The sequence below is a fragment of the Podarcis tiliguerta genome (genome assembly GCF_965153285.1).
Source record: "Podarcis tiliguerta genome assembly, chromosome: 3".
Classification (NCBI taxonomy): domain Eukaryota; kingdom Metazoa; phylum Chordata; class Lepidosauria; order Squamata; family Lacertidae; genus Podarcis; species Podarcis tiliguerta.
In genome coordinates, this window is record NC_139536.1 from 87,400,461 (window position 1) to 87,425,698 (window position 25,238).

The window sequence follows — 25,238 nt, forward strand, 5'->3', positions numbered from 1 at the left end:
GGTGTTTGTTTTTTTAGTGTTTTATTAAGGTTTTATAGAGATATAAAACCTTCCAAGTACGTCTGAGAATATCATGCCTGTACAGTACATAACATTCGCTTTCACAACTTATGCTGTTGCTGTTGTGTATTTTGTTCCATTTCTAAAATATATGTTATTTTTACAAATGGCACATTTAAAAGTGGACACCTGAAATTCTAACGGCTGCAATGCTGCTTCAGCCCAAGTAATTTCTTCATGAACAAGTTTTAAAAGTGTGTGAGTGCATCATATTATAAGGCAGTGGCAATTCAGTGTGGTCACCATAGTAAAACACTTTGCAGAAAAACTTCAGCCTTTTCTTCTTCTTAAAACAAAGGGAGGAAGTTAAACATTAATTGTTTGCAAAGCAGCACATCTGAGGAGGCACCCTTCTTCAAGCTAATCTCGCTGTCTCCTAGGCTTTTTTTCTTCTTTAACTAATCTCATTAGGCTGCATTAAGGCACATGCAGATATGACAAGCATGAATGTGTCAATGGAATCCACCCTCCACAAATAGTAAAATGTACCGCTTAAAAATTCTTTTTTAAAAAATGAAATACATCCATTTTGTTGGTTTGTTATGAAACTCGACTCCTATACAAAAAATTATAAAATTTACACCATCTGAGCTGCCAGAGAGGTTTAAAAAGAATCAATTCTGCAATAAAACTACTTTCCCCTGCCACCACAGTCCAGAACAGGGCAGAATAAATACCCTATCCCTTGAACTGGGGTTGGGGAGAGGGCAGAGGGGAACAGCAGCAGACCAAAACCCCTGGGTAAAAGAGATGCATGATTGTATAATAGCATATTCCCCTTGTTAAAAACAAAACAAAAACAAAACAGACCTCTTAATCCTTTTTTTTTAAACAAAAACAACAACACTGGAATTGATGGGAACAATTCGCCGGCAAACAAGCAGGAGTTGTTCAAGCAAAGAACCACAGTGGGGGAGCAGTTTTCAGTGCGCTGCACCCCCTGTGCTCAGATGCCTGGACTGAAATAAGGCACTTTTCTTCCAGTGAGAAGCACCTTCCAAAGGAATGACACAAGGACAAGATGAGTCGGATTTCTGGTTAAAACACATGAGGGTTGATTGGATGGTATTCCCAGGATGCAACAGTAACGGTTCGACAGCAGGTGGGAAGACACAGGAGGCAAATATCTGGGAGGCGAGCCTCTACACAGAAGTGGTCACTCTGTCATTGGCATTATTGACCTCATTTTTGTTTGAATCCAGTCCTTTAGCAGCGTTCATATCATTCCGTAAATTCTCCACTTTCACTTTCATATTCTTTAACTCCCCAGGGTGTGGAGTGGCTCGCCTTAGAAGTGTCCTCTAAAAACAAACAGTGGAATAAATGATTTTTCTCCTTCTTGTGACTCCCCCCCCCCTTTTAAGAAACTATATATATTCTTTAAAATGGCTTTTCAGGCTTGGAAATCAAATACCAGTGATTGAGTCTACCAGGAAATGTGCTGTCAACTTTAAAATAGCTGCTTACTCTTAATAATAATAATAATAATAATAATAATAATAATAATAATTTTTAAAAAAATGTGGGAGGGGATAGACCTAATAGCTGAAGGCATGCTTGCTGTGATGCAGAGAGGCAACATGCATTGAGGGGGCAACCCTCTCAAAGTGTCTCCATCTTCCCAGGATTCAAATACAGTTGATTGGCCTTCATCCTGTCCACCACTACATTCAGACACTGATCCAATGCTTCCACTGCCTCTCCTGATTTAGTTGTTATGGCAAAGTAGGACTGCCTGTCATCAGCGGCCTGATTACACCTGGCTCCAAAACTCCTAATGGCCACTCCCAATGGCTTCATATCAATCTTAAAAATAGCACTGGGGACAGTATAGTACCCTGCAGAACCCCATAGCACAGATGCCAGAGGACCACAGAGCACTTACCCAAAGCTACTCTCCAAACATAGGCCTGAAAGTAAGAATGGAACCATTGTAATACAGTGCCCCCGATACCCATCCCACCGTGACTGGTCCCAGTGCTAGAAACTGAGATATGAAAGCTAGGACCTAGTATATGTGCTGCCGAAGCGAGCACGAAAGCTAGGACCTATATGGCACCTTAAACCTAGGCTATGGGTGCAAGAACAGAATGTCTAGGCACGCTTTTTTATAACCAGAATACAAAGCTGAAAATGAATGAACTGCAGGTAAATATTGTGTTCATTTTTACATGGTCTAGTCCTTTCCCTGCCCACCCCCTAATATTCTTAAGAGGCTCTCTCTTCCCGTCTTCAGAGAGTAGCTGGAAGTGGGGAGGCAGAAAATGGTCCACCTTTCCTTCCACTCTTCAGTTTTAGTCTGAAATTTTAGGCGCGGTGCTGCGACCAGAGCTGAGAAACCGATTGTACTAACGAAATTCCCTGTTGCAAAATGCGTCCAGAACAATTGGGAGTTTCAAAAACTGATTGGTCCAGGAGGTATCCAAAACCACTGAGAGAGAGAGCAGAAGTAACAGAGTTGTATTCCCTCTGTCTCACAATGAAAGGCAACCAAAGCTGATTGGGTTCCAAAATCGAGTCTGCTTGCAGCAAATCTAGATAATGAGTCTCATCCAAGTATACCTGCAGTTACTCCACAATCACCCTTTCCACTATGTTTGCCAAGAAATGGGTGTTGGTGACTGGTCTATAGATATTACACTCCATTGGGTCCAGAGTCGGTTTTTTAATAAATGGACCCACCACAGTCTTTTAAAGGGACTCAGTCCACCCTGCAGTCCCATGCATTTAAAAGTAGTCATACTCTGTATCTATTTTACCTCTGGGAATTACATGCTATTACTTTTGGGACACTTCATGCTTTATGTGAAAAATGCACCCACATTGTCAACACTAATGTTTGAAGAGGAGATGTTCATCAAAACACAGAGGATACATATTTCAATAAGCATCTGTTCTTCAAACTTGTGTACTGTGGGAAATGTGGTCAACATACATTCACATGTGAGCAGCCATAGCTGAAAAAAGACAGCTGATAATTCTAGTTTACATATGCAGCTGTGAAATGAAATTCTGATCAGAAAAGTGACTGTAGCACCTTCGTAAAAAGCATCCACCACCATATGCATTCTGAGTCACGGCAGCTGCTGTTAGTTATGCAATGAATCTTTTCCCTGCTTTTAATTTTAGTTGATTCTGAAGAATAAAAATAAGTGAAAGTGAGGGGGGTGGCAGGCTGTGTGCACCTTCTATGCACCAAGAAAAATTAAATTATTGTACCATGATGCAGAAGGTGTGTGCGTGCACACACAAACCATGATATTAAATGAATCACAGTGATTTTAACTGCTTTATAGCAGCATTATTTTAATATGAACTGTACAATTTCACCAGTTACAGAAAGTCAGAAGGACTGGGAGTCAATTTGTTGCCCCAATATATTACCAGCTATGAGGAGGGTAGAAGGCGCCTTTTGCAGTTCAGTTAAGTATTAATTGCAAGGAAACACTTATGTTCTTACTCTCAAAAATGCTGTAGTCACTATTCAAAGCAAGAATATTCATTTAATGCATATTTTAGGTTTGTACTGTGGACAATTTCACACATGGCATCTTTAAGTGTATACCTAAGGTATTTGCTTTTAAGTGGAAATGCAAACAGGTGTCTCATACTGCTACACTCCTATATGAAGCCATGGTTGCCTGCCTGCCATTTGACATCTTCTGTGAGTAAAAAGCAATCATTTAAGTGGACCTACTTCATGGGCGTATTTGGAGGGAGGGGGGATGTGCTTTACTGGAGGTCTCATAAGTACAGTGACAGGTGCTCCCACTCGGCCCTCCTTCATTTTGAGCAGAACACTGAACATTTCCTGCCAGTTCAGGTGTCAATACAAATGATCATGTAATGAAGGCAGGGCAATGGAAGGGATTGTGGCGATGACAACAAACAGTATGGAAGGATAGGAGACAGTCCAATGGGGGAGGGATAACTCCAAGGGCTTTGCTGCCTACAGGATGTTGGTTCCAAATCTTAGATCTTCCACAGAAGATGGATACTTCCATCCTGTTTTTGGAAAACTGAAGGGAACACCCCCAAAAATAGACAATAAAAGTCAATTAAAGCTAGGATTAAGTAGCAATATTTTGCTACCCAGGGGTTTCTGCAAGAGTATCTGATTACAAGCATTTAACAAAATTGGCAATTTAGTAATGGTCTGCTGGTGCCGTGTAAATTAATGCCCGAATCATCAATAGTCCAACAAACCGTGCTTACGGCCCCACTTTTTCATTCGCTTTCCAAGAAAACATACCATTTCATTATCCTCTTCATCTTTTTCGTCTTCTAAAAAGCGGATTGCACTGACTCTATTTACTGCTCGTTCATTCCATGTCTCATCTGACATTTCATTTACCAAGCTCTCCAGTGCTCCACATCGGGGCAGGTTATCTGTTATGAGAGATAACAAACAGAGATAGAAGGTTGTTAGAGAAGTCAACATCAACATATATCCAACAGTTCAGATGTCAAGGTTGTTGTTTTTTTCTCCTGATAAAAACACACGTTTGACAATTCCATACTACATTCACTTGCGAGGTCAGCTGCAAAGATCTTGTGCTTATGTTTAGGAAAGACATTACATCACAGTTGCAATGATACAGTCTTATCAGTAAAATTTGGTTCATGTCTCCATATATGAGCAGACAGAGGCTGAAACATCAACTTTCTGGAACTCTTTTCTTGAAGACTGTTTCCCTGAAATGTAAATTTCCCCAATGCCCAAGATTGTCATCAGTTGCAAATGCAAAGGAATCACTTCATGTACGTAACTCTTGTACTTGCTTGAGCTAAGAACATGCAATGTATTTAAACATCATCAAGAAAAGCTGTTCCAAGATCAAGTTAATGATTTGCATTTATTCAATAAGTTAAAAGTAAAACTACAGGGAATGGGGAGCTGATAAGCCATTATTATCATCACCCGGCAGAAGATATGCAACACTTCATCACCTCAAAACTACATACAATTTCTTGAAAACCTCTTAAGAGGCACAGCACACTTACAGGATACTATGCAGCCAAGGGAGTTTTGTTTGCTTTTCTCATTACCCTGAAGCCATCTTGCTTCAAGTGAAATTGATCTGTAAAATGTATTTACCTTGGCAACCGGGCTCAGAAGGCATTTGAGGAAGTAAAACACATGTTAAAATCTTCTCCCCTACTTCAGGGTCTGTGTCTGTCTGGAACGTAAGTAAAGGCTGGGACTGGTTATCAGACAACCACAACGCCTTCAGCTTCAAGCTGGTGAGCGACATGGGAAGATGTAGCAACCTGGCGGAGAAAACAATCCTAATAGTTCTTAAACTGCCACAGAGAATAAAGCATTTCAGTGTTATGAAAAAGTCTTGTTTTTATGTCTGCAAAGAGGTGGAAGAAGGTGCCCCAAACAACTGTTTCCCCATGCAAGATCATACAAATTTAAATTATTACATGGTTTCTGTGCACTTTATGTAACTTATTGTTTTCCAACAAAAGATCAGCCTTACCACATTGGTTTTGTTATGTGCAGGCAAATATGCGAGAAGCATCTGATGTGATCAGGAAAGAGCTTGGCATTTTCACAAGTATACATAGGTAGTGTCTGATCTTGAAAATTGCACTATTCCACCCACCCAACTAACTCTTCATATGCCATGCACTTCCCTAAAAGCGTTGTGAGAAGGGTATAGGTATTGCTGTAAGTGAATGGAAAGGGGGGAAATTAAATTCTCCAAACTAGGGGGAGGGGGAATTAATTGTTGTGAACTACATTACAGCCAGGCAGCATAAAGACTCACATCCCATTACAGTAGCTGCTGGGTCTTAACACAGCACAACAGTCTAAGGAAGGGAGATTTAACCTCCAGTACCTATTTTTTCTTCTGCATGGAAAAGATAATAAAATGATACTAATATATCTGGTGTTTAAAAACAACATGCCCCAATCTCATTACAGATGCAGTACCATTCTGTACATTAGGGTTGGGGGAATTGGTCATCAAGGCGTTCAAGATTTTATGGTAACCATATTTGTAATGTATTTTTGTTGGTGTTTGTCCTTTGATGCTATGGCCTGTCGGCTACGCAAATAAAATCTACTACTACTACCATTCTGTACAGCTGTATCCCAGTGGAATAATAGCAAAAAATTAAAATAAATCTGAATCTAACACATCTCTTCATTTGACTTAAATTGGGAGCTAACCTAAACATTCAACTATTAATGTGGGTTTTTTAAAAACTGTGTTTATAACAGCTACCAAATTGCACATACCCCATCCGATGTAGCAAACACTATGCATCTTGAATACATTACAAAAATAATTTGGATTTGTTGTGCATACGAGTACTTGCCTATTTCCAGCTACATCTAGGACATGAAGTTCTGTGGCTTGTGATATCTCAGAAGGAATCCTAGATAACCGGTTGTCACGTACTGAAAAAACATTTAGACTGCAACACCCACCAATCTGTTTTATGAAAAGAAAAGAGAATGCATTATTGTTGCAGAGGCACAGTATGTATGTAGAACATGGATTGTGAGTACTAATGTTACCAGCACACTAGAATACTCATGTTTGCCTTAGTAGTTGCTTTGTACAACAACAACAACAACAACTTGCTCCACTAAGGGGCAGTCTTGGGACACTCATTCTGATTCCTTCTCAGCTAACCCATTGGACGATGGATGCTTCAGAGACAGCATTTAAAGTTCTTCTGTTTAGCGACTAAAAGAGAGCAGCTGGGAACAAAGTTGATAAGCTTCAGCAAAACATCTGAATTCCTGGTCTGATGGTTCTGCCACTGCTTTTTAAAATTAGGCTTCCTGATCTCATTTCTTTTCCCTACATGCTACTCTGCATCAGGTGCTCAGGGATGTGTTTGTATATGTTGGCGCACCTGCAAAGCAACGACGGAATACACAAACCTGCTTGCCCAAAGCAAGATTCATTGTCAAATGCACCGGCATCTTCAATGCACTCTATTTGCAGCTGAGGTGTTTTTAAAGCAGCAGTTGCTTATACTAAGTAAAACACCCACAAGGTTGCTCCATAGCAATTATTGAGACTGCGCTTATGCAAACTTGAAAACTCAGTACTTATGTAAGAGTGCACTGTAAGGCATATTGCGCTCAAAAAATAAAAAAGCCATAATTTACACGAACCCCAATAATTAACTCAACAGCACAATGGAAAGCAATAGATTCAAGCAATAGATTCAAGCGAAAGGCACTTAAGGCATACTTTTTAAGTTACACAAAATCACAATCGCCATTTTAAAGTTAGCAATTCTAAGTAGGTTTTAAAATGTAATAAGACTTAGTAAGTTCCACTAAAATCAGCAAGCCTTTATTCTAAATGAACGTGTATAGGAATTAAGAGTGGCTCTTTTCAATTTACTGTGTCAAGTATCCAATTTCCTCTGCAATTCTATATAAGCTTCTGTTTACATTCACCTAAATTTCAGCGTAGAAAACACTATGCATCTTGAACTCGGGATATCATCTCACACCCAGGTTCTGTGAAGTTCAAAGCTTCATTTCAAGAGAATAAGCATTCTATTATAAAGAACTTCAACAGCACATGCATCTTTAAGATGGTCACTTTGCAACATGAATGGAATTCCCATCATCACATTTCTCTTTTTAAAAGGATAAAAAGTTTTCTACTGTCATTACCACTGATGCTAACCACCAACTTAAAGAGAGAGTCTGTACCGTTTGAAGGAGACCACAATCTTTGTATCAACAAGCCACTTTAAAGCCCCCTCTAAGCCTTGGTTATAAATCTAAAAATACTTTTTCAAACAACTCATTAAATGCTAGCTAGCTATTGGAGTCAATTCAATTTTGGTTGAATTGAATTTTCATTTTCATTTTCCCTCCATTACAACTGAAATCTTTTTTCCCCCAGTAACCACCAAAAAAAGTATTCCTTTCATCACAGTTTAATCTTTAGGCAAACTTTTTGCCAACATAAATATTTCCATCGTATTCCCTTCCATTAGAAACAGGCATACTTTCCTCCTATTTTCATGCAAGGAGTTCATAGTGGAAAAAAGCATGAGCAAGATGATTATATATTGTGTTTGCTTAAGTTGCAGAGCCTCCCCAGGAGTGAAAAACCATGCACTAAAATTTCTCTAAGTACTCTTGACAGGATATGAGGAACCGTAGCAAAAGTATCCATTGTCTGCCTAACTGGTGCATCTCTAAAATGAAAAAACTGAGCACAATTATTCTGGTTAGTGAATGCTAGATGAGCTGGCAAATGATGCCCTGTAGCACACAAGGAGTGTTTTCTTTGAATGATTCTGTGTCGAGAACAAGCAGAATGAGTTTTGGCCATGCAGCCTTCTTGAGAGGAACCCACCCCTTGAGCTGGAAAACCCCAGACTTTTGGGGGCAATGAAAGTGCAGCCAGTTGGAATCATCATGCATTGAAAGCAGTTTGGATGAAAGGAATCAGTGCAACCGTGGACAGAACAATACTTACAAGGTTACAAGAGTTTACCTGACTCAATTTTTCCAAGCAGCTAACAATTAAGAAAAACACAAGAGACAGTTGTTTGATATAAACACACACTATTATTTCAAAGGACAAGACAATACCAGTCTTGCACAAGCACACACACTCTATGATGAGACATTTTTTTTTTCTCTACCAGAGAACTCAACATTTCCGCTCCTTCACTGAAACTGGCTTCCAGCTAGTTCTGCATTGAACAGCCTTGAGCAATTTGCCTGGTGAACTGACCACTACATGGTAAACTGTAATAAATCTGTAAACTGACTAAATGAAAGCATGTGAGAAGCTAGTTGTCCATAATGCTGAGCTTTGTGGACCTAATCCAAAACATGGCAAAGTATTTGCTTACCACAGGGTCAGATAATAATGACCAGTTCCCCATGTCTTTGCATACATCCTAGAGAGAGTTTTGCAAATGAATACTATCTGATAAGTGATTGCTTGCTATCTACACTTCATGCTCATATGGAGGATACAATCATGAGATGCAAATAATGCCTTAAGGGTTCTCTTTTTTCTTTTTTTAATAGGAAAGTTGACTATTCAGAGCACAAAAATGCTACACATTTAATGGCTGGCTACACACAGCACATTCTAAATATCTACCACATATAGTTACTTTAAAAATGCCATAGTTTGCAGCTGAGCAACATTGACAAGGTTGAACCATTTGTTACCATGCAGCTCTGTCAAAAATAATAGGTGAAGATGTAGCATCCAATCAAAACTGGCAAGATATCAACTGTGAACTAATAGCCCTTCTTGAAATAATCACCTCAGTCTTTTGTTGTGAAACTTACACCTCCACTTCAAAAATTACAGGGTTCCCTAGGCATGAATGAATCCTTAGGTGAAACAAAATTCTGATCTTGAAACTTTCCGGTGAAGTTCTCAGGTGTTATGTGCACACTTAGGAATTTGAATGGAGACAAGGGCTTAGAGTTTCTTTGTATCCCGTTCTGTAACATGGGGACACACTGGGTTCAAAAGGATGGCTGTTCAGCACCTTGAGGTTTACTGATCTTGCTGCCAAAATATTTCGCACTTTGTAGAGGGGGGAAATATCTACAAATAGTGGTAAGGAGAGTTTGCAGAAACAATTACTTACATGCAACAATTAACAGAAGCAATGATTACTAGGGAAAGCATTTTAGTGGGAGAATCCACTCTACTTTTGTGGCAAGCCAAATAAACAGGGTTCAAAGAGCGTAAGAATATAAGAGTCTGCTGGATCGAGTGCATCTAGTTCAACATCCTGTTCCTACAGTGGCTAACCAGATGTCTATGGGATGGCCACAAGCAGTACTGGCATACAGGGGCATATTGCCTCCAACAATGGAGAGAGAACATAGCCACAATGGCTTGTGGCCTTGATAGCCTTCTCCTCCATGAATTTGCCTAATCTTCTGTTAAAGCCATGCCGATTTGGTGGCTGTCACTGCATCTTGTACAAGTGAGTTCCATAGTTGAACTAACATTATTTTCTAAACGGCATGCACATTCAGAAGCATCCATGCCACAACACTAATCCAGAATATCCTCTCGCCATCTGACTAAGTCAAGTGATGAATAGCCAGCGACTCACTTGATATCATATTTGCCAACAGTTTTATTAGTCCCAGCTGCCTACTTGTATATTTAACCACCGTTTCATTTTTATGTATTTATAGATACCTAATGTATATCTCAAAACATGGCTCAAGTGCAGGACAAAATACACAACACAAATGCAAAAAAAAGTCAAAAACAGCAGACGTTTGAATCTGGTTAGTTGAATTGCATATATGTTCCTCTGACCCCTTTTGGATAACCTGGTATGACTGAAGAGTATTGTATTCATTTGTGCATGTTACATTGCATACCAAGGATCTTTAGGGGCTCTGATTCTAGACTTTGTTAAAGATGCCCATTTGCAAAAAAGGGAACAAGAAAATAGGTGACAATACGACAGACAAAATTCGTATATATGTATATATATTTATGATCTCAGAACTCCAAAACTTCAACATTAAGTGATGATTTGCAGGTGTAAAACAGCCACCACTAACAAGCACCAGAGTTTTTATATCAGTGCACATCATTTCAGACAATACCTTATCAAAGCAGGCTGCCCCACATCAAATGCCGAATAACAGAGCAATGAAATAAATCACTGTGTATGAATCAGCTGTTAGTTCATATAATGATTTCAAACAGGTAGGAATAAAAGAACCTGACCGTCACTTCATCAAACCTGCCTGCCTGCCAGAAGCTGCCTGCTGAAATCCACCCACTAATCTCCCCATGTCAAACCCCTTTGCTATTAAGGCAACGCAAGCCCACCTCCTTTGATCTCACCTGTCAGAATTTTGTCAAGGTTCCATCCCAACACTGCACAGCAGAGGTTCTCATTATCACACTTGGCAGTTCACTTTGTCATATTTCTGTAGGTGGCACTGATGGCTATGATTAGCTGCGGAGCAGCCTGAATAGCTGGTTTATGTAACACCAGACACAGTTCACCACTGGCAATATGAGGTTTGAAGCTCTGAAACAGGTACTTATGACATCATGAAAAATACCAAAGAGGGTATAGGGAAATAAATCTGTGAATATTCAAGATCCAGAGAGTGAGCAAAACTAACTGGACTTTTGAACAGTTAATGGAAGCAAAAGGAACGACCTATTAGCAGCAGAAGCGACACCGGAAGCTGGTGTTTGTGACATCCCTGGACAGGAGAAGAAGGGCTTATGGGTCTGGCTTATACCATTGCCTGACTCTGTACTAAACAAAAAATAAATTGGCCACCAATTATTTAGTCTGTAGCCAAACACTTAATTGCATGGCACTACAGAGCAGAAAAATTACCCAAGCTTTTTGCTATGCTTCTAAAAAACAAATAAAGCACATGCTATCATATTTAAGGTTCTGTACAGAGTATGTTGATACATTTGAAGCTGAACTCCAGTATTTCTTTTCCTGCTCTCAACAAGACAACTATTCGACTCAGCATGCAGTTATCTCTGTACTATAACACAACAGTCAACATCGTGTAGCAGCTCATTCTGTATAATCTGAAGCTTTCACAGTAAAATGACAGGCTGGATCTACAGGCCCCCAGGCACAATTCAGGTCCCTCAGATATTTGTGACAAATTAAGTGGTACACAGAAAGAAGGCTAAACTCACCAGGCAAAAAACTGTTTCTTATCAGACCCTACCATACATGTGGTACTCAGTGAAAGACAAAATTCTATTTATAATTTAATTTTATCTCCAGTTTTAAATATCACTGACATCAGAAGAAAACAGTCAGCTTCCTGAACTCACATTTTCTAATCAATGAAGTATCATATAACCACCAAACTTCTCTACTATTGTATGAATAAAACTGTAGAATAAACTCTCAGGGTGGTATTCAATGCTAGCCCTATGCAGAGCAGACCCATTGAAATTAATGGAAATTACCAATTTAGGTTCGTTAATTACAATGGGTGTACTCTGAGTAGGACTTAGTTGAACACAATCTTCATTCTGCAGTAACATCCAATTAAGGATGCTGATTTGCTTTGCTTTCAATTAACTGTTCTCATACACTTAATTGTCAACATATTTGTTGGCTGAGAATCTAGAGAGTAACCACATTTTGTTACGTTCCCCATGCTTTCAATGTAGGACAGGGTGTGGAACTTGTGACCCACCAAATGTTGAAATCCAACCCCCATCATCCTTGATCATTGGTCATGTTGGCTAAGGCTGATAGGAACTGGAGTCCAACAACATAGGTTCCCTACCCAAGTGTAGAAGCTCCCAGGTTCAGTCCCAACATCTGCAAGTAGGGCTGAGAAAGACTCATCTGAAACCCTGCAGAGCTAAATGGAGACCTGGCCTGATTTGGTGTAATCCTATATAAAAGGGTATGAGTACACTTATCCAAGGCTATCTCTTTATACTGGCCCACCTTCACATTTTCTAGACTGCAGAACCACTCAGGATTGGTGATACTCAGTGCTCATTGCCCCCATCCATCATGCCTATTCACAGATACCAGATGTATCCGGAGAGGCCAGAAAAATCAGCATCCAAACTACAAAGAAAAGGAAAATTCTGAAGACCTCTCTGACTTGGAAGCCTAAAAGTTCAGGAGCATGTGGCCAACTGAACCAACAAACCTATGTTGACCTTCAAGGGCTAATAAGGCTGTTTTTGAAATGTTTACTGCAATGTAGCAGTAATCCCATTGAGTGGCGAGGGCAGAGTTGAAGCCTTTGTGTTACTAGGACAAATCAAACCTACTTCCAGGGCCAAGGCTCCTGCCACCAGGCTGAGTCTGCAGAATTTGTAAGGCTGTCAGCTGGCAGACTCCTCACCACACTGCTCCATCCCTGCAGTCTTTCAGTCTCTGGATGTATTAAATTAAATTTCTTCTTGTCATTTTGACTTTCACACCATGTGTGGCTTTTCTTATTTATAGCACATGTTCATATTTTGCTGAAAGCAAATGTTATCAAACAGCTACACTGGCAACAAAAAAAACACCACCAGAAGCCTGTCGGCTGTCATTCCAACCCCCCTCCCACCCTCCTTAAAAACCAAAACCTGTTTCACTCAGCGACAAAGCAGAACTAAAAGCAAACCAAGCAGATTACATGTGCCCAGCACAGTTTTTGCATAAAATGAAGAATGGAAGACACATGTGTAAGAAAGTAATTGTGTCTGTTGAAAGTTATGCCACAGTGACATTTGTTAGGCTTAAAGGACACAGATTTAGACTAAGATGGCAGAAGTGAAGCCTACGTTTACTTCCAAAAGTTGCAATTCCCAAGGACTAAAGGAAACATTTGCAAGGTACACTATGCTTTGAAATCCAGAAACATTACATTGCAGGGTTGTTACAGGGTACATGCTTGCTCAAACAGATCACGGGACTAGCTTCCTATAAGGAATCTAGGTCTCCTGAGGATTCTCAGCAAATTTGCAATAGCAAATCTATTAAATCTTTTTTCTTTCTTCCTGCAATGCTTTTTGTTTTGCTGCAGTAGACTAAGCACAGCTACCCCTCAGTAAATTATTCACACAGAAAGACACAAGCATTCTGCAGGTCAGAACCTGCCACAGACAAGAGCCTGTGACAATAAGACTGCCAGCAATGCAATCTCATCAGTGTGCTAAATACAAAATGTTTTTTTAAAAACCCTGCAGATGTTGTATAGATATCCAAGAAGGCAGCGTTCTTCAGTTCATTTGTTACAAGCACCCAATGCCATTTCAAATCTTGTGACCTTGAGACGAACTTCTGCATAGTAATTTTTAACCATAAAAAGCTAAATGGCTAACCAGTAATACTCATAATTGCTTGGGACTTTTCAAGGGTATTCTGATAGAGCACCACACATTCATCAGCAATTAGTGTTCCAAAACATTGCCCTGGGAAAGGAACTGGCCTTCTTTCTTCCTTTTTCTAACTTTGAAAATGCTTCATCTGCTGTGTTGAGTGGATTTTGATGGAAATTAAGAGCTCCTTTCAGTTCTGGGATGTCCAAGACCATGAGAAGCGAAATCATTTGGGCTAAACCACTAGACACCAGCCACAGCACATTGGACAGTAAATTACCATTCCAGTTATAGACTGCTCTAACACACTTCCTTACATGCATTTATTTCCATCCACCCAGGTCCACTTATTTCAGGTTTTACTAGTCAGTGCAGTCCAAGCTCTCGCCCTACTACATTTCATTCTAGTTGAGAAATGGGGAACCTATGGCTCTCTATTTGTTGTTGGGCTACAAGCCCCACCATCCCTGACCCAAGGCTGTTAGCTGAATGGAAATGACATACCTTTTTACATGCTGTCCAGTTTCCCCTGCAAAGACAAACAACAGGGATATTGCTTACCTCTTTGGGTAAAGACACTAGTTTGTTTCTGTCAGCATTCAGTATATTCAGCTTCTTTAGCCGTCCAATGCTCTTCGGCAAAGTCTGTTTCAGATCAAAGCAGAGCAATGTCAGTGATTACCAATACCACCAGCTTTTCAATATGTGTTTACCTTTCAGAGCAGTTTGGAAATTCCAGATGATACAGGTTGTTGAGATTTAAAGACTTAAGATTCCAAGGTGTGTGAGCTCAATGAAGTTCTCTGGGTGAACGTGGTGGGGCAGATCAGAGCAAAGCAAGGTCATGTTTGCACTAACATGACCTTTGCCACCAGTCCTCTGCTACAACCATGTGACTATGACCTCACTGCTGACTCAAACCTAACCCCATCCCAGGTAACGAGCAGTGATGGCAGTGCCAAGAGGAATGCTCACCACCACATACGAATTTACATATGAATAATCTGAGGATGAAGCCGCATGTAACAGAGTTAAGTAACTATGGTGTGCACTCTGTTTTTATGTTTGCATCTTGCCTAGCAAATCAAAATGCTGCTGTGTCATTCAGAACCCTCCTTGCTTCCTCACCTCTGCAGCCATTACTGCTTTTGCCTTCTCCTTCTCCCCTTGCTTGAAAACACAACATCCCAAGATCCAACACCATCCTAACTTGGGCACCCACCTGGAAGTGTCAGAAACAGCTCCAACATAGGCAGCTCTGTTTAGGGAAGCTTTTAATGTTTAACTGACCACTGTATTTTAATATTTTGTTGGAAGCAGCCCAGAGGGGCTGGGGAAACCCAGCCAGAAGGGCAGGGTATAAATAATAAATTGTTGTTGTTGTTGTTGTTGTTGTTTTGTTTCCATTTTCTTTTTCTACGCTGCCTCTATTTCCAGCACCAGGGAACTGAAAATACCTTTTGTGCACTATGGATTTCTACCTCCTCGTTCCAATACCTTTAAAACATCTAGTTGATTTAAGAAACTTGCCGAATTATTAGGTGAGCTTTTGTGCCATATGCAGGAGCAGTTCCCCTGATACAGGGGTGGGTGGCTGGAGCTGCAGCAATAGCATTTGCACAACCTCAACCTCATCGCTCCCAGTAAGTAGCAGTGACTACGCTGCTGGGAGGCTATTGCTGCTGCTCCACCACACTAGGCAAATGCAAAATGTTGGAGGTTTTAAATTAAAGCCTCTCTCCCTCTGAAGATATAACCATCAGCTTACTAAAGAGCATTTGCAATCAGATACTCATTTGGGGAGATATGTGAGCCCAAACCCTTTTAATCAAGGCTTTCCATTATGAGGTGAATGCATGTTAGGAAAAATCGGGTAGGGAAGAAAGATAGAATGATACAGTAGTGAAGTCCTACCAGCCAATCTTGGCAAGTTTCTTAAATTTGGAACAGGTGTTCCTACCACTAGAGCAGTGTTTCCCAAACTTGGGCCTCCAGCTGTTTTTGGACTACAACTCCCATCATCCCTAGCTAGCAAGATCAGTGGTCAGGAATGATGGGAACTGTATTCCAAAAACAGCTGGAGACCTGAGTTTGGGAAACACTGTGCTAGAATGTAATGATGGGACATTTCACCCAAAGAAGTAATAAGTAGCTTTTCCACCCCTGTGGTTTCTTAAATATGCAAGCAAAATAAACAAATATATAAATAAGCAGGGTAGGCAAAACATATTTATTAATCAAATGTGCTTTGGACCCTACTGGCCCTTCTTTGGGGAAATAGAGATCCAGTTCCATTTTTTGTGTGGGGGCGTGTTCTCATTTCTGTTGCACTTTTCATATATGCCACAGATGTTTTCTGAATAATTTGTTGTAGCAAGCTAGATACAAGTAACAACTGCTTAAAACTGAAATCGAAGTTTGTTCTCATTCTCTCTAATAATCCCCTATTTTTCCTAGACTACAGCCTCCATGGTATGCATAGTATGTGTTTAAGAATGCACATTGAAGGGTACTAATTCGACTGTCTTATATTTTACTGGAGTAGTCATAAGTTGGAAAAACAAAGATGCTGCAGTGAAAATGAGTCAAGATATGGCAAAAGGCTTAATTACTGCCACTCATTTGAAGAGCTGCAGCCATACTTACCAGCAGCTGGTTTTCTGTGAGAACTAACTCAGTAAGGCTTTCACAGTCTCCTACTGCTTCTGTTAACTGAACAAGCCGGTTCTGGTCAACCTTCAAGATGGATAGGTTTTTTAATTTACCTACAAGCAGAAGATAGAAGTTTATGCTAGTTGCTTTAACTGCACCAGTAGCAAATATGTGGAATAAAACACTTGCCAGACATCATTAGCAGATATTCTAAAATACTTAAAGTGTGCCAGCAAAATTTTGTGGTGATGTTGTTTCTAATAAGGTCTTTTCAAAGATAATTATTTCAGGTATGTTTATAATCTAGAAAATGAGAAAACAAAACTCCATGTGACTTTTATCTAAGTGGTGTTATCACCCAAGTTCTTTAACAATAGCTGTTGCAGAACATGAAAGGACAATATAGTCAAGAACCGTTGAGGTACGTCTTCCCTCAGATAAACTGAGAATAAAAGTTATAAAGCAAAAATGTGCAAACAACCTTCTAAGTGATTTATGTAAGATGATCAAGCCAGGCTACACCTGGCTTGCAATGTTTTTAGCCAATGAGTGAGTTGTTTAGATATCAGGATATAGGAATCACTGGTGTTTAATGGGGCTTAGTCTTAGATTTCTTGTGAGAAAGCAACGGGGCATTATCAATGCAGATATAGGTAGACCACTATGTTTAAACTAAGTTGATTAAAACGTCTTAAAAATCAAATAATTATAACACAATTACATTATTCAATGGGGGCAAATCCATTTTAAATTTATGTTAGTTACCGTATTTCAGTGGTTCTGCCTTGCAGCAAAACACTGAAAAGTAGGGAAAGGCTTTGTTTTTTATTTTTAACTAAGCAATTAGGAAAAATGCTGACCGTATGCTTTTCCTTACTATTTCACCTGTTAAATCAAAATAGTAAAAAGCTTTTTAAAATGAAGGAAGATTATTCTGTTTTCCACAGTCCCTTATTTGTGTCTGTGGTAGATCACGGGACCCTCCCCCCACCCCAAAAAGCTCAACAATTTATAGTGGGAGTAGATCTCAGTCTCTTGAAAGTTGGACATGCCTGCCTTATGACACCTCCTCTTTGGAATAAATCTTCTGTGCACACTTATCTGTGAGTAAGCTCAACTGAGAACAAGTGGGAGTTATGCCTCCAACAAATACGATAATCAGGCCAAATTAAGTTTGGTTAAAGCCACAGAGTTGTACCAATGCATATGTGTGTGCATGTGGGGGGAGTCCTTTATAACTCAGGTTAAAGGAAGCAACATTTGATGCATATTATACCAGCACTAAGTCTCTGTTTTTTTGCCATTTTATGGTAAGTTAAGTGAGTTAAAAATGTGAAACTGCCCATTTTCAGAGTATTTTCTTTTCATTTAGCAAGGCTAGCAAACTGTCTTTTGCTTGTGTTTAGCTGGCTACTGTAAAATTGTACTTGCTGAGACTATTTTTTTGTAGTTTATGAAAGCTTATGCCATAATAAATTTGTTAGGCACTTTAAAATACTTCACAACTTGCTTTGTGTATTCGGTGCAGGGAGGGGAGACAACTACTTTGCAAACTGCACCATGGCCCCCAATCACTTTATTCCAGCCTTGATTTCAATATTTCCTCAACAACCCTGTAAAGTATGTTAAGCCAACAGAGGTTGGCATCCCGAGGCTACCCACCAAGTTTCATAATGCAGCAGGGATTTGAATTCTGATCCAATTCCATATTTCCATCCACTGGCTATAAGACACAGGTGTAGAAAGTCATGCATTTTTAGGATAGTTGCTTTTTGGGGGGTGGGGCAGTTTCATTTTTAATGCTGTGACCACAGTGAGAGAGTCTGATGAAAGGTAATTAATGGCCTCATTCATAAGCCTCCAGTTGCCCTCTCTGTAATAGGTAATTGGTTATGTACCAATAAAAAATTGGCAAGGCACAGCGAGCAAAAAGGAAACTGCTGACTGAATGCTGTGGGCTATATCACGAAGAGTTGGAGTACTAAGGGCAGCAGCCAGGATGTTTAGCAAGTGGGAGGAAGGCAAGGACAAAGATGGGAGAGGCCTAGGCAGCACCAGACATGATAAGGCAATCAAAATAAAGCTTGCAAAAATAGAGATATTACAGTTGGAAGAATCTCATGTGAGACGTTTTCTTAAAAGTGTTCCCTTACTGTACCTGAAAACCATTGTACTTGAGTTACTATTATTTTCATAGCAACATCAATATATATAGTGCTTCAACTAAAGCAAAAAGACAAACAAACCAGGTCCCTGCCCCAGGAAGCCTGCCAGCAATATTGGGAAGGAAGAAATGTCGCAAAAGAAACAGGATGGATGCAAGCAAATGAATTTGCAGCTATCACACTTCATTTAAAAATGACCACGGGACATAAAAGGATTTGAGGAAGAGAACCATGTTGGTGTTCCAGAACAAAGCTACAGGCTCAAGTGGGAGAAAGATTTAACAGCCTGTATCATGGAAGACGCAGGAGTCTTTTGAGCAGATGAGGTAGCAGAGCAGTGAGTGACTAACTACAGCTTACAAGTCCATCTGAGTCCAGACTAGCTAACATTACAGTGGTACCTCAGATTAAGTACTTAATTCATTCCGGAGGTCCGTACTTAACCTGAAACTGTTCTTAACCTGAAGCACCACTTTAGCTAATGGGGCCTCCTGCTGCCGCCATGCTGCTGGAGCACGATTTCTGTTCTCATCCTGAAGCAAGGTACTTAACCCGAGGTACTATTTCTGGGTTAGCGGAGTCTGCAACCTGAAGCGTATGTAACCTGAAGTACCACTGTAGTTTTAAACACCAATTTACTAAAACGGAAGCAAGCTGTGGTTTATTATACTAGTTTGTTTTTATCTCTCACCTTTCCTCCCGGGATCTCAGGGTGGCATACATTCTTTTTCCTCCCTTGCTTTGTTTTCACAGTCACTGCAGGAAGTAGGTTTGACTGAGAAGAACCAAATGGCCTAAGGACAACCAATGAGCTTTGTGACTAAGTAGAGATTTGAACCTTGATCTCTCCCAGGTCCTGGGCCAGACATTCTCTAACCCAGGCTTCCTCAACCTCGGCCCTCTAGATGTTCTTGGCCTACAACTCCCATGATCCCTAGCTAGTAGGACCAGTGGCCAGGGATTATGGGAATTGTAGTCTCAAAACATCTGGAGGGCTGAGGTTGAGGAAGCCTGCTCTAACCACTAGACAACCCAGGCTCTCTTCACAGCATAAAGTTTGGATACAATACTAAATTGTGGATAGACAAAAGAAGAAGCTATTACTATTCTGCTTATGGCCCTGCCTGAAGAGGAAAGAGGCTGGAGAATACATGAGTCCAAGAGTCACACAAACTCAGCGTTGCAACCCTAAACCAAGGGTTAGTGTTATGTGTAAATGCAGCCAATGTACTGTGCTGTCCTTTACCAGCATTAGTCCAAAGCAGAAATTTCTTTGAGAAAGAAATTGTTCCATTGGAAATGTTTGGACTTGATTAAATTCTTGTTACTTTTTTATTATTTGTTTAAAAACACAATTTTTCACTTACCTACGCCATCCGGTAGCACCTCAAGAAGGTTCTGAGAGATGAGTAGGTCAGTTAAAGACAGCAGACCGCTTATCTCTTCAGGCAGTTTTTCCAGTTTGTTTTCGGAGATATCCAGGCATAGCAGGTTTTTCAGGCTTCCTATTTCCTACAAGACAAACATCTAAGTCATGTCTCAACATGCAGCACCCAGAGATCTGACAACTGCCCCATAACAAGATGCTTAACAGCAAAAGGGCAATTCCTCTCTGCCAGACGACAACTCATTTCTGATGATATCACAAGTGATTCACCAGTAAAACCTCTGTGTGCAATACCTAGCATGTGCTAACAGTCCAAGTTAATTTGCTGACTTATGAGTGCAACCCAGCGCTGCCAGCCAGTCATTCATTCAACAGTAGCCAACACCCAATTCTGAATACTATTCAAGGTGAAAGGGCTAAACATGTAAAAGCTTAGGCACACAATTAGTCAAATCAGTCCTTGCTGACTAAAGCTTCAGTATCAGTATATGGGGAACCTGCCTCTGCATTCCTTATAAGAAGAAATATGTCTAACAGGGGAATATTTTAACTATTTAATCTCACTGAATTGTATACCAAGTTTTGCCATTATACCATCAATGTTTGGATTACAGTTAGCCGAAGATATGGGTGCTTGGTCCGATTGTAAAATCAATGACATTTATGTTGAATTCTGCTCACATGCCAGTGAACCCGCACTATAAAATCCACACCTACACACATTTTCTCATAGTTCATCTCCCAAATTATCAAAACACTTGTGTTGCTGAATCGACACAGGTGGAAAGATAGCAGAAAGCAGACATTCCAAAACAGCAGCTTGCTCTTTCTGTGTAGAGCATCTCTCACGTTCCTCAGCTTCCGAACAGAAAACTGTGAAAAGCAGAGTTGGGCAACCTGCAGTTCAAGGGTCAAATGCAGCCCTCTAGGCCCCAAAGCATCCCCTAGGCCTTACCCCCTCTGCTTGAGCAACACCTCTCATCATCTTTAAATACATTTGCTTGACTTGATAAGTCTACTGCTGGCTTGGATAGAGGTGTGTGAGGAGCTACAGAAACACCAGGCATTTGAGTAGCTGAAATGTAGCCTATTCTACAAAGGTAAGTGCCCCATTCATTACTGTGCCCATTTTAGTCCCTGCCCACCTGCCCTAATGTTTGCCTCTGATCACACCCACTTTTACCTTTGGCCTCCTTCCCTGGCATGTGACTACACCCACCCACAAAAAGGTCAACCATGAGGAAATGAATCCATCAGGCTGAAAAGGATTCACCACTCTTTGGGGGCTTAATATCCTTGAGAGTCACCTACTTCCCCCTCAAGAATATCATGGCCCCTTCCATTTCCTTGCAGTTACATGACACCATAGCTGTCAGCTTTTCCCTTTTCTTGCGAGGAATCCTATTCGGAATAAGGGAATTTCCCTTCACAAAGGGGAAACGTTGACAGCTATGCATGACACATAGGTGACCTCTCCATTGTGAAGCAGAGGGGGAAACCGATCCATGACTAGCAATGGGTTTCTGGAGGAGTCACTGACATCACATCCCTTCCCCTGTGCTTCTTCAGCTTCAAAACACACATACAAAGATGAAAAGGCATTTACAGGCGGAAATCAAATATTACATAATCTTTAAATGGACACTTTGTCTTTTTTAAATAACAGGATATGAAGGGCTTAGATTTCCCCTTCAGTCATCCAATAATAATAATGTTCGATGTAGTTCAGTGTAATTTAAAAATTGATGAGAATTGTCTCTTACCTGAGGTAATTCAGCCAGCTGGTTCCCATCTAGCCAGAGATCTTTAAGATTATAAAGTGCACCTATAGTTTCTGGCTGCAACACGTGAAAGAAAATGTATCATGAATACCATTGCAAAATACTTTTAAATACACAGGGGAATCTGAAATAACATCATTTCTTCAGCTAAGTATCCTTTATAGCCAAATCAAGAATGCAGAATTCCTGCAAGCATTACGCTTGTGTTTGCTATATCCAAAGTCCCATAGCAAAGAACTCTCACAACAAATAGGTGCAGCTATTGATAAGGAATAAGCACAAAACCTGTGTCTCCTCCTGGTTCTTGGCTGCTCAGCATGCCATTACTTAACACTGCTAACAATTCAGAACTTCAAGGAGGAGGAGAAATGGTATCTCAACATGTTGCAACAGCTCCACTTCCAGGGTCAACTCCCGATAACCCTAACCACATCCCAAAACACTCCAGCCAACATTCCAAAGCCCTTTCTCCAGTTCATGGAAGTGAAAGCTTTTCCAGGCAACATTCGCAGATACAGAGTTTCTTGATTACAACCACAACCTATAATGTGCATGAAACATTGTAATGAGAAGCGCTTCATTTTCACCAACGACAAGGGCCATCTCCCTATGTTCTAAAGTGCTGGGATCTAAGAGCTTCTCATTATTCTGACGGACCACTATTTCGTGGAGTTACGTTTTATTATTTCTTGCTAGAAAAACCTGGCATTTTTTCCTTTCTCTTTAAATGAAGTTATATGACCCGCTTGAAAGAGGAGCATGCCAAGAAGAGCAAAATGCCAAGACAAACGGTGTAAGCAAACTTACCACCAATTTGCAATGACTCTATACTGCAATAGAGCCACACACACACACACCTCCCCCCTGCTTTTTAACAGTGAGCTTCCAAAACCACACTATAACATTAACTATCATTATTAAGAATTTAACCTCAGAATATTTTTAGTTGCTGTAGTCTGTCTTCCATGCACATTCTCTGCGGTTATTAAATGAGAGCCTGCACTGTTTCTAATTTTTTTTCATGCTCTGCCTTCAGCGCCACATCAGTGGATGGGGGAAAGAAAGTAAAAAAAGAGAAACAGCTGGAATGTTAATCTTGTCTAGTTTGGGGGAGAATTTTAATTTTGTGTGTGTAATCTATGCATTAAATTTGTGATTTCATACTGTACAGTTTGAGCTTATTTTAGTGTGTGTGAGTGTATCTGCATTTTTAAACATGAATTAAACATTAAAGCAGTTAAGGAGGGCAGGTGGGGATTTTCTCTTGATGTGCTTGCGATTTCTGTCTCCAGTGAGGACTGTTTAAAAGAAAAACACTACAAACTGTGAGTGGCATAAAAGCAAGTCTTAAAAAGGATTTGCAAATTTTCAAAAAGGGGGAAGGGAAATATAGTTTTGGAAAGCTGAAAGCTGAGGAATGAAGTAAGGAGAAGAAGAGTTTAGAGGCGATGACTATAAGGACAAGCCTACAAAAACAATCTATACAGGGAACATGACGGACGAGTCTACATAAACAATAATCTATACAAGGAAGCATCACCAGGTTGTGACAACCTTTCACTCTTCTATGACTGTATACATGTCATGCGTGCATTTATACATTACCTGCAGGAAAAAAGAAGTCAAACAGAAGAAAGGTAATGCTAATTTTAAGTGCTCTCCATTTCACCCAAGAAAAGCATATGTATGAGAACATGTGGGCATATAGTAATTTCAGTGAGTTCGCATTTCATTAGCATTAACTTTTGTAACCTGACATTCAGAAGACATCTTAAGGCAGCCCTGTTCAGGGAAGTTTTTAATATGTAACGCTGTACTGTTTTTAACACTTGATTGGGAGCCGCCCAGAGTGGCTGGGGAAACTCAGCCAGATGGGTGGGGTATAAATAATACATTATTTATTATTTATTATTATTATTATCATCATCATCATCATTATTATTATTAAAAGAAGATGATGATCATCCTAGACTAGACAATGGTGTGAATAGCCCATGGAACTCAAAGTGGGAAAGCAGAGTAGTGGGATTTTTCAAACTCTCTCCAAAGTGCATCTTAAGACCAACTGTCCATTTTTTAACATTGTCCTATTTTGACAGACTGTAAGAGATGTGGTGGCTTTCCATCTTAGATGTTGAGAAGGTGCCAACTGGGAGGCAGTCAGCCCCAACAGCAGATTGCTGGTTGTTCTGCTTCAGGAAGTGAAAGCAAACCACAGCCTTTCTCCGAGAGGCTGTTTTCACTCCATTTCTTTAGAATGGGATGGCTGCTTGGAAGCTCCTTCTGCAAACCCTTGTTATTCATAAAAGCTTCTCATCCATGGACCACATGATTAGATCCTCTTCTCTTGATAAAGCATGAGCAACAGGTGCTGCACTGGTGTACCCAAGATGGAGTTACATTCCCCAATAACGTTCTATAGTCTCCCTGCAAGAGGTTCCTTATCCACGTCCACAGCCCATAAGGCAGCCCTTCGAGCACAGATGCTTTCAGGTCCCAATAAGCAAAGACAGTTCCAAATGCTGCTGGAACGAACAGCGTTAATTGCAATCAGTACAAAATCACTCTCTGGAAGCCTTGCTCTTTTCAGATGTCACTGTTGCCAGTTTGGGAATTTGCATACTAATGCACCAACACTATAAACCAGGGGAAAGTGTGGGAAGCTTACCAAATTATAAAGTTCATTGTTCCCTAGGTCTAGCTCTTCTAGTCTCTGCAGCTGGGCAACTGACCTAGGAAAACAAGAATAGTGTATTTTTCACACATAGCTTTAAAAGCAGCCTATTAGCATTAGGGCTAGGACATTCCCCTCTTAATTGTTGAATAACATTCACACAAATTAAATTAAAAGATGTTAATGAAAATGTTGCATTCCAGCGCCATCTCTTTGTACCGAATGACTCATTTAAAGAATGGGGTTGGAGAAAGAAAGTGAGGCAGAAATGCTGCAATTCATGCCATGAATGCAAAACAAACTTAAAACGAACAACTTACTCAGGTAAATATGTCAACAGATTCTCTCTTAATTCCAGTGATGCCAGGTTATAAAGGCTAAAAAAGATAAAACAAACCTCATTAATCCTTTGTCTTTGTTTAAAAAGAACATCAAAAATAATTTCCAAAGGGGTAGCGGTATTAGTCTCTTGCAGCAAAAATAAAGCGTCTTATGGCACATCTTAAAGATTATGGCATAATCTTTTTCATGGACTCATGCCCACTTCAAAAGCCATGAAGAGTAAATGGCAAATACAAGATCATTTACTTATATGGATGTGTAGGGAGACCTTCCACATATCACAATAACAAGAAAAGGCACTGGTGGATACACATCACTCAAACTGTTGGGACGGAGATCAATAAAAAACATTAAGGA

General features: G+C 40.2%; 1 protein-coding gene across 1 annotated transcript in view; it reads right to left on the reverse strand.

Moving 5' to 3' along the window:
* Positions 1-4: 4 nt before the first annotated feature.
* LRRC1 (leucine rich repeat containing 1) overlaps positions 5-25,238 on the reverse strand; it is a 59,587-nt gene continuing 34,353 nt past the window's right edge. Inside the window, exons 5-14 of the mRNA XM_083431686.1 lie at positions 24,860-24,916; positions 24,534-24,597; positions 21,848-21,922; positions 20,065-20,209; positions 16,527-16,645; positions 14,442-14,525; positions 6,394-6,509; positions 5,159-5,331; positions 4,313-4,449; positions 5-1,361 (exon numbers count right to left, since the gene is read on the reverse strand). Of these exons, the coding sequence (XP_083287812.1) occupies positions 1,203-1,361; positions 4,313-4,449; positions 5,159-5,331; positions 6,394-6,509; positions 14,442-14,525; positions 16,527-16,645; positions 20,065-20,209; positions 21,848-21,922; positions 24,534-24,597; positions 24,860-24,916 (1,129 nt within the window). The 3' untranslated portion in view covers positions 5-1,202. The remainder of the gene's footprint in view (positions 1,362-4,312; positions 4,450-5,158; positions 5,332-6,393; positions 6,510-14,441; positions 14,526-16,526; positions 16,646-20,064; positions 20,210-21,847; positions 21,923-24,533; positions 24,598-24,859; positions 24,917-25,238) is intronic.